At 56.7% G+C, this 13913-nt stretch overlaps 1 protein-coding gene across 1 annotated transcript in view; it reads left to right on the top strand.

The window, feature by feature from the left end:
* The window catches only part of COL13A1 (collagen, type XIII, alpha 1), a 126683-nt gene that overhangs the window by 59949 nt on the left and 52821 nt on the right, over nt 1-13913 (top strand). Inside the window, exons 3-7 of the mRNA XM_014530363.1 lie at nt 670-677; nt 3695-3721; nt 6677-6712; nt 9601-9627; nt 10832-10882. Of these exons, the coding sequence (XP_014385849.1) occupies nt 670-677; nt 3695-3721; nt 6677-6712; nt 9601-9627; nt 10832-10882 (149 nt within the window). The remainder of the gene's footprint in view (nt 1-669; nt 678-3694; nt 3722-6676; nt 6713-9600; nt 9628-10831; nt 10883-13913) is intronic.

Below are 13913 nucleotides of genomic sequence, written 5' to 3'. Positions count from 1 at the left end.
AAGGGAAGGGAAGGGAAGGGAAGGGAAGGGAAAGGAAAGGGGAAAGACAGGCGTGGAGGGAGGTGGGGCTGGAGAGCAGAGGTGGGCGGTGAGAAAGGAGTAGTGGGCAGTGACCCAGGATGGCAGACGCATGACTCACAGCTGAACAGAAACCAGGACAGGAGGACCGACAGGAGGCAGGGGACCCAAGGTGAAGCCTCCTTCGCTCCTGCTGCTTCCTGCTCCTTTCCCACTGCGTTTCGTGGAAGCGTGCAGAGGACACGCGTGTGATAATCAGTCTCGTTCGGTTCCGTACACCCTTGATCTTCTCAGTGGGCCTGGGGGCCCACCGCCCGGTGTTCTGCAAAGCGGCTGTGTGATGAGCTGGGGTGCTTCCCGAGGAGCCCATTCTGTGGGGTGGGAGGCTGAGGCGGGACTCGGGGCCCAGCAGGGCTGCACCTGGGGCCCAGGTCTCTGGGTTTCTCACCCAATAATGAGAATTTGGAGATGAAATAAAGGGAGAAGAGATGATGGTGGGGAAAGTGGTCTGGGAAAGTGGGCCAGGAAAGTACAGGCATCGAAGACCAGATGGAAACCCCGCAGCTGAAGGATTCTTGGACGCTGCTTCTAAGGCAGCCCTCCCCACACTTTCTTCAGCGACACTGACCCGGCATTTTCTCTCTCTTTCAGGACCTCCTGTAAGTAACCCCAGCCGCAGCCTGTTCTCGCACATCCGAAAGGCCTTGCTCCCTGCTGGTAACCGGGCCCTGGGCGGGGGGACGGACAGCTGGCCCTGCTGTCTTCCTGGGGAGCCCCTACACCCTCCAGAGCAGTCTGCAGGGCCCCTCTGTTACAGACAGGGGACCTGACCCTGGGTGGGTCTGCCTAGGGCCGGCCCATAGTGTGTGGGTTCTTCATGCAAGAAAAATTTCACAGCATGAGAACAGGTGACTATGAGGGTGCATTTATTACAACTGGGGACAGTGGAACAGGAGGGGCTTAGCATAGAAGAAGCCACAGGAGAACCTAGGCTGGGCTGCTCTGATTCTCTAAAAATGTCACAGAAAATAAGTGAGCGGAGGTGGGACTGCTCACTGGGAAGTCAGAGAAAAGGGGACCTTGGAGACAGGTTCAGGGGTGAGCCCAGGACTGAGCCGCCGCTGCCCATTGCTGCCCTGGTTGCAAGTCTCGTGGGGTCCCTTAGAGTTTAGGAGACGCACGCCTGTGGGGGAAGAAGAAGAGGAAGGGAATTGGGGGGGAGGTGCTCCCAGAGAGAGAGCTCACACTGGGCCCTTTGTCTTGAGGGTTATATCTCTCTTTTGCAGGCGGGGAATCTTAGGGGAGGTCTCAGGGGAGGGTGTCAGCAGAATATGCATCAGGTTCCAGGTCTGCGCTTTCAGGGTCCTGGTCTCTACTGATGGGTCGGCGCCAGGGCCAGGGTTCCTTAGTCGCTGCAGCTGGTCCTGGGGTCGCCCCCCGGTTTTGCTGCTGTTCTGGGCCTGGAGCTGGAATAGCACTGAGGCCTAGATGTTCTCTAGGAGGTGACCCTCTGCATCAGCTGTAAATTGCCTGCCCAGTTTGTTCAGCTCTCTGCCTCGTTCCCAGTTCCACTGGTCCTGGCTCCCAGGCCTGTCTCGCCTCCAGCAGGTTGACACAGGGGAGAGGGCCGCCATTTTGCTCTCCGCGCACCTCTGCACCCCCTCCAGGGCCAGACAGCGGCGGCCCCCAAAGCAGGTCCCAATTTCAATCTGAAAGGCTGGCGGGCTCCATTGTTCGCCCAGCTCCTTTGTCCCTAAAGAGCTGGAGTCAAAGAAGCACCAGGTATTAAGAGAAGAAAGAGCACCTCTATTCAGTGCTGGTCCTTGGAGGCCTCCTGGCCATTCCGTGAGCAGGTCAGTGAGCAGCTCTCCGTGCGGACTGGTCCTGAGGACATGATGTCCGCCCCGCCGTGTGGGCAGCTCCGTTCTAGCCACGCCACTTTGGACCAGTGGTGGTTGCTATTAGGAGAGCAGTGTCAGCAGTTAGATCAGGAGACACAAATCACAGGCAGCACCTTGGCTCCTTCCCCTGGCGTCGCGAAGGCCAAGGGCGGGGCGGGGAGCCTAGGCATTTCCAGAGAACCTGAGAAGCATTCAAGGAGACTGGCCCCCGAAGTAATAGATGCAGAGAACAGGAGCGTGTCTTCTTGAGGACAGCATTTGATACCCCAACAAAAGGCCCCGAGGTCACAGGGGCGGCTGGAGGCGGGAGTTGAAAGGGCCCGGCCCTCAGCATCAGATCTTTCTCAAGGTTACTGAAAGCAGCCGGTGCCACCCCTCCGCAGAGAAGGCATTTCCATCCTTTCTTCCTCTTGACCCGTGCCTGCGAGAGTGCCGGCCCAGTCCGTAGTAAGACATGATTTACTCTTCCACGTGTGTCCCGAGCAGTGCATTGGGCCCATGCACCACCTCCCAGTTACAGGGAGGGAAGAAAATCGTGGTGCTCCCTGAAAGGAGGGGTGATTTATCCTGACATGTCTTAGATGACAGACCTCAATTCCTGCCATCAATCTTCCAAAATAAACTCTGCCATCGGAGACCTCGACAGACCACCTGCTGGAACTGGGCTGCTCTCCCCCTTCTTTTTGGACAAAGCCAAAAAAGAGTCCTCATCTCCCCACTCCCGGGACTTCCCCGTTCACTTCTCCCCACAGCCAGGCTGCTGGGCTCACCCGGTGGCTCAGCTCAGGGTCCCTGCCCGTCTGCCTGGAGGGCCTGCCCTCACCGGGAACCGAGCATTCTGAGAGCTCTGTTCCCAGCCAGAGAGGGCGCTGCCCCTCCTGCGGGCTCTGCAGTGCAGGAGCAAATGGGAGGGTTGCATCTGAATCTCCCCTTGTATCCTGCCCACCTGGGCACCCCCAGAGCCATCGAGTGAGGGGGAGGAGCCCCAGGAGCTGCCCCACATTCTCAGCCTGACACAGAGGAGTCCTGAATCTTTCAACCGGGCTGAAACCGCAGGCAGGATGAGGAGGAAATCAGAAACTGGCCAGGGTGGGAATCACCGCCTAGCCCTGTTTTCTCTGCTTCTGCAAAGAAACAATGCCATTGGCCAGAGGTGAGGGGTAGGGAGAGGGCAGCTGGTTGCAACGCCTGCCTGCTGCCCCCTGGTTGTGTCTCAGGGACCCCTCTTGGGGTGGCTCTGTACTCCAGTCGAAAGACCCACATTCCCGTGGGCACAAGGACCGCCAGTGGCTGGAGAACACAGCCACAGGAAGGTGGCTTTCAGTAGCAGCAGGAATCATTTAAGGGGTACGAAATGTGTGGCCACCACTGCCCAGCCCCTCATGCCCATGGCAGACATTGCTAATCAATTAGGAGGCCTTTTACCATAGTGTTTTTATTCAACCCGTTGGGGTCCACACTCATGCTGACATCTGTTGGCCATGCCTGCACTAGATGTAAGAGAGAATTCTTAATGGTGGGAACCATGAGACTGAGACAGATGACTGAGGGAAGAAGGGCTGTCTCTTTCTCTGGAGGAAGATAGGGAAATCTATGATGGCCAGCTGTCAGCCTGGGTCGACTGTGATCCTTGAATGTGATCAAGGCCCTCCCCTCATGTTGTTCATGAAATAACAGAGGCTCGTAGAGCAGAAGCGACTCCAGGTCACATAGCTGGTGGGGCAGGTATACAATACCCTGACCTTCACACACTTCTCTCTCCCCCTTTATTTCAGGGTCCTATTGGAAGACCCGGCCTCCCGGTGAGTAGCTTTCATTTCTTCTTCTGCGTCTGTCTCACATGCTCTTCCTCAGCCCAAGCGCCGCGAGGTTGGGTGGCTGCTTTCCTCCAGCTGTGGCGGGACGAGCGGCCTCTCCCCAGCTTCTCTGGCCCGTAGCTGAGGGGGAAGCTCCCCGGTACCTCCTGGGCCCAGACAGGCAGGTGACAGCACGCAGCCCCTCCCACGCTGGATCTGACTTCCAGACTGATGGCCCTGTAATGGAGGCCTAACGAGGGCATTCTCTTGCACACCAGCTAGGAGTAAGACCACTGTCCCTGCCTTGTCCTAGGCCCTCTGGTGAGAGTACACTCACTCAAAAACTTGGTTTTCACCCCAGTTACCTTATCCGAAAGCTAGAGAGGCTGTGCCAAGTAACCGTGGAGGCTTTGAAATAAAAGCAGAAATAATACTAATAGTCAGCTCTCATTGAGACCTTAATACGTGCCAAGCACTATGCCAATCACTTTTCATACATTTGATTTGTCAACAACTCAGTGAAATGGATATCATTATGCCCATTTTATTGATGAGGAAACTAAGACACAGAGAGGTGACATCCCTTGTCCAATGGTCCAAGCTTCCGTTGTAAACCTCTCGGAAGCCCCTGTTATCACACACCATTCCGTACTGCTGTTTCCTGTGGTCCATGCTCCATGTCTGAGAACCGTCTTTAAAGTCTTCACAGGCATTGCTCTGTAGGATGTAGCCTGGGACACATATGCATTGAGTACTGGAGACTGTGGGCCCCTGGGTGGAGAGGGACTCGGCAAGACGCCGTAGCCAGCCATGGGGTGGAGGCAAGGTGTGGCCCAGGGCTGACACCAGGTTGCCCTCTCTCCCTGCGCCGAAGGCCACATCCATTGAATTCCAGACCCGTGTGCATCCCTCTTACCCCAGTTACTCCTCTTTGGACATGGATTATACTGTAACCTCGTGGCTAATCCAACAGCTTCTAGAATTCATGTCCAGCAGTGACTTTCTTAATGAAATGCATGTGGGAGAATATTTAGCCTTGAAAATGGAAACTCGCCCAGTAAGTCCAAGCCCCGAAGCAGAGGAGGACGGGTGAATCGGTCCCATGAAACCCAAGGAGGGGGGAAATCAGATGACTGGGGGAACGTGGGCAGACTTTGTTTTTCTGACAACGTCCACCTTTAAAAAGCATTTGGGGGCAATTCACAGAGCAGGGGCTGCTGCACAGAGTTTCCAGTCTCTGGCCACTCCGCGCCTGTCCCGAACCCCAGTGTTTTATGGCCAGGACTGCAAAGAACATTAGTTTCAAAAAAGAAATGAAAAGAAACCAAAACACACATCCTGCAATAACATTCAAAAGCCCGAGAGTAAGTGGGCCACGGGGATGTCACACCCGACGGTCAGCGGGCCTGGTGCCCGTGGCAGAAAGGGCCACACTGAGCCACAGGTCACGGTCCTGCTCCTGCGTCTGCACGAAGGGACCTGTGAGTGACCCACGGGAGAGCTGCTGACGCCGGCCCATTGTGAAATGCAAAATGTGGGAAGGATAAACATGCTCACAAAATCCACTGGCCCGCTGGCCTCCTCCCCCTCGATGCCATTTACGCAACACTCCCCAGGTGCCAACACCGGGAGTAAGCTTTCCAGAAAGGACATCTGAGGGCCGCCGCCCAGCAGCCCATGAGCAAGGTGCAGACGCTCAGGGAGGCTAAGGAAACAGAGCCATGCATAAGACCAACGCCGCGGCCCTGCCACACAGCAAAGGCCAGCGTTTCACTCAAGATGCCCTTGGTCTTGACAAGGCACACGTCACCAGAGCCTAATTTCAGAACTAACTGCTACTCTCTGGTGCGTCCACGTGTATTTTGGGGTACTACTTGTCCCTCGGGGCATTTTGCCTCAGTGCAGTCCGCAGACACGGAATTGCCCCAGAAATGCCCGCACCTTCAGGAGAGTCCACAAGCCCAGCTTCACCCGCTCAGCAGGACAAACACCATCTGAGTTTTGGCCCCCACTGCTTTCCATCTTTGCAGCCTCCCAGCAAACCCAGGCCCACCCCAGAATTTATGATGTCTGCACACGTGTAATTGCAAAAAAATGTTTTCTTACCAAAAGGGGGAGGAACAAAACTTAATAAGCAGATTTCCAGAGTGAGAAGATGTAACCCTGGCTACAAAACAAAGCATTTCCCCCTGGGCAGCTGCAGCTCGTGATGCGGCCGCATCCACAGGGCTCACGGTCCCTCCTGTTGGTGCTGGGGGTGGCCGAGTGGAGGGGTGTGGAAGGGCAGAGAGCCTGGGAGGAGCCGGGGAGTGTGGGCACTGCTCCCCAGCTTTGGCAAAGACAGAGCTAGGAAAGTGCTTCACGTATCTGTTATATGGGAGCTGCCACTCACCCTGCTCTGAGCCTGGAAGCTGAGTGACAAGGATCTAAGGCAGTGATGGCGAACCTATGACACACATGTCAGAGGTGACACGCGAACTCATTTTTTTGGTTGATTTTTCTTTGTTAAATGGCATTTAAATATATAAAATAAATATCAAAAATATAAGTCTTTGTTTTACTATGGTTGCAAACATCAAAAAATTTCTATATGTGACACGGCACCAGAGTTAAGTTAGGGTTTTTCAAAATGCTGACACGCCGAGCTCAAAAGGTTCGCCATCACTGATCTAAGGGAAGCAGAGCCTGGGACTCCGAGTGGAACACAGGGAAACCCAGGCTGGGGACCAGACTCCTACATGAGCGCTCTTACCGCAGCACCAGGCCTGAGGGCAGATAGCGGTAGGGTGGCTGCTTGCAGAACAGTCTGTGGGGGCCAGATGGGCAAGTTCACTCACACGATGCCTGGGCACCGTCCCAGCTGCCCATGCAAACCAGGTCTTAGGTGCACAGTTCCCAGGGGGCCCTTCACACGCTGGCCCAGCTCCAGCCGCATCTAACTGTCTCTGCCTCCTTCATCAGGGGGACAAAGGTGCCATTGGGATGCCAGGACGTGTGGTGAGTTGGGGCATTTTTATCTGCTTGGGTGGCCATTGCTTGCTTCTCCACGCTGGCCTGTCCTCCAAACCGTGACAAGATGCTGCCTGCCCCAGGGGCAAGAGGAGAGGGCAGGGGATTTGGACCTCTCCCTCCCCCCGCCCCCACCCCGCCCAAGTCAGCTGCAGGAGGGACAGGCCAGGAGGAGAGGAGTTTTATTTCAACCCTTCAGCTCTCCCAGTGTGGCTTTACTCTCCAGAGAGCTGCCATGGCAAAGGGAAACTCCAAGAAAAAGCATCACTAAAGCTCTTTACGCGTCACCCTGGGAGGACAGGGTGAGGCCCAAACCCCTCTTGATAGTGTGAGGATTCCCACCCACTCCACCCCTGAGGCTGGCAGCTCACCCTCAGATGTATAGCGGCTCCTGCAGCCACCACCACCACCGCCCCCAGCCCCCGGCAAGAGGAGCAAAAGACCCGGGGAGGGGCGGGGGCAGGGAGAGAAATGCAGTCTCCAGGTGCTCTCTGGACACCACGTGGAGCGGCTTCTGGAGGCATCTTCCCTAGACAGAGCCTAGAAGATGGTGAAGGCGGGGCTGCTCCAGGCAGTGCTTCCAAACCCTCACCAGGAGGCTGGGAGTCAAACACTTAAGGGCTCCAGCTGAAAATTAGATGGCGAAAGGGAAACAGGAGTGTTTGACAGGGAGAGTGTTCAGAGATGGGGAGGCCAGCCCTGGGCCTGCAGGTCCCAGTGCTAAGACTTCCCTGGTGGCTTCCAGTGTCTGAGCGGCTAGGAAGGGCAGGACAGACTCAGGCTGGCAGCCCAGGGCCCTGATGGCCATACCCGGCCTCACCACCACCCTGTCTGACCCCTAACTCCCCTCCTGCCATCAGCCTTGACCTTCAACCTGGCTCCCGGGTGCTCCCTGATTACCCCTCTGCCAACCTTCCGTGTCACTCGCATGCTTTTCCTCAGCACCTCACCTCCCGGGCTGGTCGGCTGTAGGCCTGGGTATGGCATCCTTGTGCAAGTTTGCTTGCTGGTGTGAGCCTGGTGCCCAGAGCGAAGGCATCCAGACCACAGCTAACGCTGGAGAGTGCTAACTGCATGCGGGCGTTGTGCTAAGAGCCTCCGTGCATCGCTCACTCGGTCCTCACTAGAACCATAGGAGGTAGGCGCCGTTTCCACCCCCATTTTTCAGGTGAGGAAATTGAGGCTCAGATGTTGTGTCTTTCTCAAGGTCACATGGCCAGGAAGTGGCTGATCAGGGCTTTACTCCAGGCAGCCTGACTCCAGACCTGTGCCCTTGACCCTGACAATGCTACTTCCCCTCCCCAACACTGGCATCACGGCTCTGAGGAGGGTCTGATCCTTAGGGTGGCGCCTCAGGACTTAGGTCAAGGATCCAGGACGTTTCAGAGGGTCAGGACAAGTGGCGTTCCAGGTCACAGAGCTTTGAGCTCCCCAGGGCCCAGCCATGGGCGCTCCCCCCACCTCCCAGGCCACAGCACTGGCCCTGACTCCCTCCTTCCGTTCTCTGACTCCAGACATGAGTCCCCCAAGCTGCACTGGGTCCTGCTCTGAGGAGAGCAGGGAAAGGACATTCAGCCAGCCTTTCTCAGGGGCTTGCTGTGGGTGGGCCTAAGCCAGGCACAGTCTCCACTGTAGCCCTCCAACAAGGATCCCACTTTATTGATGGGAATGTTGAGGCTCAGGCCAGGGCTGGGGTGGAGTTGGCTTTTGTACCCAAGCTGACCGTCAGACTCTAAACTCTTTGTGCCTAACAGGTAAGCTTCGGAAACTACACTCAGAGTGCAGCCACCAGGCTGCTGGGCAGATTGCCAATGAAAGCTGCCCCCTCCTGCTGCCCCTCAGGGCCTGCCCCTACTGCTGCCCCTCAGGGCCTGCCCCTCCTGCTGCCCTCCTGCCCTCCTTCTTGGGGCCTGTGGGCATGTTCCCCCAGACACTATCCATCTGAGCCTAGTCCTGCCCACTGGAGGCAGAGCCACGGGAGGTCTCCCCATTTCCTTCCCCACACAGCTATTTTCAAGCTGAGGGTTTCCTGCTGCTTGTGCTATTTTAAATGTGACAATGGGCCCATTTGGCTGCCCAGTAGTAGTCCTGGCAGGAGCCACCTGATAAGAACTGGGGTGGCCAGGAGGTGTGAAATGCCTGAGGAGTTGTCCCGTGGTTCACCAGGGGTGGCACCACTGGCTTCTAAGGATTAGGGTCCAGTGGGGCTGTCTATCCACTGGTCACTATGGTTACAGGGACCCTGGGCCATTACCCAGTTTCCTCTGCATCTCAGATCCATCCTCCATCCTCCCAGATGTGTGTGTCCTACTATCTGTCCTCCCATGTTGCTCCAACCCCTCTCCCGCCATCTTGCCTGGCCAGCCCTAAGGACTCCTGGTGTGTCTGCTGTGCTTGGTGCTCAGTTAGACCTTCACACCAACCAGATTCCACTCCACAACGCAGTCCCTGGGAAAGTCTCCCCATGGCCACCCAGATGGGGCCATGACTTCTCAGGCAGATTTTCCAACCTGCGTGTTCTCTCTCTCTCTCTCTCTCTCTCTCTCTCTCTCTCTCTCACACATGCACACACATGCACACACGCACACATGCACGCAGGCTTGGAGAAGGCCTCTGTTATCTGGAAGGGCTGGGGCTGGCTGGGGCCAGACCAAGGGCTGAGGCAATAGCCATGCACACGCGGTGCTTGCCAGAGGCGGGACCTGTCATGTGTCAGCATCTGTGTTTTGTTTTATTTCTCATTTCACGGCGATTTCTTTTGTTTGGTTGTTGTGCCATTAACACAGATTCTTGTGTGTGCGCCTCTCTCTCATCCTTTCTTTTTCTCTCCCTCCCTCTCTCTCCCCTGCACCCTGTGTTGCATGTGGCTGCCCCAGGGAGTAAAGGGCCAACCAGGCGAGAAGGTGAGTCCACACTTTCCCCTCTGCCCTTCCGCCCTGGCCGTTGCGTCCACCCCGTGGACTCTTGGGGGCTTTCAGAGGCCCCAGCTCAGCCCTCCCGCTGGCATGCCCGGGGAGCAGAGCTGCCAGCTGGGCCTGCGGGCCCTCAGCCTCTCACGCCGTTTCCTAACAGCTTCCACACCGTCAGGCTGGGGTCTTGGGATTCCTGGGCTGAGCCCCAAGCCTCCTAGCGAGTGGGTCCTCCCACCCCCCCCCACCCCCGCCTGCTGAGCTGCCTGTGCCGGTGCCTGCAGCTCTGACTCTGGGCCTTGGGCAGTCACCCTTCCCAGAGGCAGGGAGAGCACATCCCTGTTCTGAGTGGGATGCGGCCTCCTGCCCCCCTCCCAGCAGGCACTGCCTGGGTCCTTCTGTCAGAGCATCACCTCTCATCCCATCTGCTCCATACACCTTCATTCTCCTTCTGTTGCCCTCCCCACCACGCAGACCCCTCTGTGTCACCCTGAGCCAGGACTAGGAAGTTCCAGGCAGCTCGGCCTCAGGCTCAGGGTGCTGGGCCCACACAGCCAGTGTGTGTCGTGTCCCCCACTCTGTTTCAGCAGCTCCATCCAGGGGGCAGGCTGCTGTCCCTCAGTTGCAGGGTGGGCAGCCCCATGGGTATTTGGGGATGGGGATGGGGGTGGGGAAGAAGGCCTGGGGGCTGGACACTTGGGTGGGACAGAGGCAGGTCAGAGAGGTACTGAGGAGGGCGGTGGGGAGAGGCTTCTGGGGCCTGAGCAGCCATGGCTGAGCTGTGCTCCTCCCTTCTCCCTCCCCCCTCCTCACCCCCCTCCCCCGGTGCTGCCCTCTTGCCCACCACTGCACTGAATCCTCTTCTCCAATTTCTGGGCCTGGGCTCCTACCGCCCTCTTTCCTGGTCCCCACATCCTATGCTCTTGCTACATCTCCTCTTGCTTTGTCCCTCCCGCCTGCTCGCTGCTCTCCTCAAACTTTCCTGGATGCTTCCTCCATCCTGGGCCTCCTCTCCCCTGACCTCCCTCTTGCTGTGCATCCTCTGGCCCTTCTGTCCTCCCTCTCTGGCTGGCACTCCATCCTGGCATGCTCCTCCTTCCCCACCTGCCAGCCCCTCCCTCTGACTCTTCTCTTCCCACCCTCTCCCCTCCTGCCTGCGCCCGGCTCCCTCTCCCTCTCTGCTTTCTCTCTTCCATAGGGGGCCCCAGGAGATGCCGGGATGTCCATCATCGGGCCCCGAGGCCCCCCTGTGAGTGGTCTTTGCTTTTCTTGGGGGCTGGGGGGGGATGGGCGGGATGGGTGAGTTAATGAAAAGGGCTTGGGGTGGAGGCTTTGCCTCTGGGTGTGGAGACACCACATGTGACGGTTGCCAGGCCAGGCCTCAGGGCTGCTGTGGATGGTAGCGAGTGGCCTGACTAAATATACCTAAATTACAGCCTCTAGATTACGAAACTGCAGCAGCTGCCAGATGGCCCTGCTGTTTCTAGCCAAAGGGGAGGACGTGCCCACTCCGGCCGGGAGGGGGTGCTCCAGTTTCCAGGGCACAAGCCTGGTTCTGGGAGCCCCTGGAGCAAATACCCACGCACAGAGTCCCTGATCCCCACCCACTGCTGGTCCCGGGGAGGCCCGAGCCACCTCTCGCCCCCAGAGCTCCTTTGTGCTTAGTCTGGCCCTGTGTCTTACTCCCTCCGCCCAGCAGCTGGGGCTGGGGAAGGTCAGAGAGGATTCCATGTAGATAAGCTCCCGTAGGGACCAGCGGGTGATGTGGGTGCTGATGTGGGAAGATGCGGTGACTCTGGAAAGAAGGCCTGGCTGCTTTTCTCAAAGAATGCCTGAGCCACGGGGCTGCCATAACATCACCAATCATTGCCCTGGCCAGTGTGGCTAAGTGGTTGGAGTATCATCCGTACACCAAAGGGTCGCGGGTTTGGTTCCTGGTCGGGCACATACCCAGGTTGTGGGTCCATCTCAGATCAGGGCACATATGGAAGGCAACCGATTGCTGTTTCTTTCTCACATTGATGCTTCTCTCCCTCTCCCTTTCTCTCTCTGAAATCAATCAAAACCACCAGCCGTCAGGGTGGAAAGGACCTCAGCAGTGGAAGGCACAGCCCTCTAAGAAGGGGCAACAGGTCCAGGGAGGGGAAGGGGCTGGCCAGGGTCCCACACATAGAGGCTAGGGCAGGATCAGAACCCAGGACCCTGGCATCCAGGGCTTCCACCACAGCAGCAGGCCACCCTCTCCATGTTCTATGTGCTTTTCTTGACCTGCTATTTACAATGAGAGGGCGAGGGGAGCTGCGCCTTCTACTCGGGTGACAGCTTCTGGGAGTCTGAGGCTAGCCCCATGGATGGGGAAAGCTCAGCCTGCCACTCTCCTGCCTTCAACGGGGCCAGCCAATAGAAAGCAGGAGTCTTCTCTTTTACCCACAGTCTAAGGAGAGGGGTCAGATGGGAAACTGCGAGGTTAGGTCCAAGGGAGGGAGTTGTGATGAGCTAAGCAGCCAGGGCAGGGCGATGGTGAGCGCTGGGAGCTGAGAGGTGGAGCCAGGCAGGCTGCCTGGAGCCTGGGAAGGTCAGACAGGCTGTCCCCCCTTCTATTTTCAGCAGCTCCATCCAGGGGCAGGCTGCTGTTCACAAGGAGACACCCTCATCAGGCCGATACACATGTTGCGTGTTTCGTGGTGTATTTATTCCATTAACATGTGTTGGGCACCTCCTGCATGCTAGGCAGGGCACACAAGGCAAACCTGGCTGCAGCTGCTGGCCCCTTGACAGGAGACCAGCAATGCCCTAGTGTTTACAATGCAGTCACTGCTCAGCCCGGGCGGTTAGGGAGCTGTGGGGACACGGAGGAGGCGCCTGGCCTGGGTGGGGGCAGGCCGGGAAGGCTTCTGGGAGGAAGGAATCACTAAATCGTGTGATCAAGGACGAGCAGAGGTGACTCGGGTACCAGGCTGGGGAGGAGCCCTGAGTCCGGAGGCAGGATAGCTCCTTCTAAACGACTAGAGAAATGAGGAAGTTCCTTCCAGAGCAAAGCAAGGGTGAGGCTGGCAATGAGCAAGGCTATGACCAGGAAGGACCCGGGCGGGCGCCATGCTCAGGAGTTGGACTTTCTCCTGAGGGCAGGCGAGAGCCCTGGGGCTGCGTTCAGCTGAGGAGGGACAGGATCAGATTTGCAGTTTAGAAAGATCTCCTGATGCCCCCGTTCCCGTGCATGGAGAATGTTTAGAAGAGGCCGAAGGTGGGGGCCTGGCTAGAAGGCACCTGCAATAGTCAAGACCCAGACTGGAGCACAGTCCCTGGGGCTGGTGGGAGTGCGAGGCTGGCGAGATATTTTGGAGGTGGAATTGGCGGAACGTAATAAAAATGGGGATTGAGGGAGGAGGAGTCCCAGGTGATCCTGTATTTCTGACTTGGTAACAGAGTAGATGGGGTGCCTTCCCCGGAGGGAAGAGCAGATTTTGCTGGGAGAAGTAAGTTTAATCTGAGCATAATGAGTTGGAGATGTCCTTGCAACATCTCACAGGGGAGTGGCCCTCCGTTTGCAGCTGGAGTTCCCAGGGCTGGCATTCTAAGCTGGCTCACACTGGCTCACTAGAGCCAGTCCTTCACACCCCTCCCAGTTCAGTGCCATCACACTGGGAGCTTGAAACCAGCCATGGTGGGAGCCTTTACACCACAGACAGTTGCAAATGCTGTACAAGCATGCGCCCTTGACTGGAATTGAACCCAGGACCCTTCAGTCTGCAGGCAGATGCTCTATCCACTGAGCCAAACCAGCTAGGGCCAAGTTAATTTTTATGGGGTTGAGAGACCAACAAAATAATATTCAATTCATTTGGAAAAAGGAAGCTTGTGAGGATATCAGGAAAATTCTGATATCCTCTGGCATGAGCCCTAATCTCCTGGTTCATGAGCCACAACTAGCCACTGAGCCGTGCTGGCCGGGTTCATGTTTAACTTGGGAAAGACCTTCAAAACACAACATAAAACCCAGAAGCCACAAGAAACTGTTGTTTGACAAGATGGATAAGTTTGTCAACATAAATATAAAACTTCCATCTGGCACAAAGTAGTTCATTAGAAAGGCAAATGCCAATGGGAAGAATGCTTGCAGCGTGATTACCAAAGAGTCACTGTGCTTGACAAAGAGCTTTACTCAAATCAATGGGAAAAAACACTAACAACCTAGTCCAGTGGTTCTCAACCTTCCCAATGCCGCGACCCTTTAATACAGTTCCTCATGTTGTGGTGACCCCCAACCATAAAATTATTTT

The sequence above is a fragment of the Myotis brandtii genome, unplaced genomic scaffold (assembly GCF_000412655.1).
Source record: "Myotis brandtii unplaced genomic scaffold, ASM41265v1 scaffold735, whole genome shotgun sequence".
NCBI classification, from domain to species: domain Eukaryota; kingdom Metazoa; phylum Chordata; class Mammalia; order Chiroptera; family Vespertilionidae; genus Myotis; species Myotis brandtii.
This window is presented reverse-complemented; position numbering and strand designations above follow the sequence as displayed.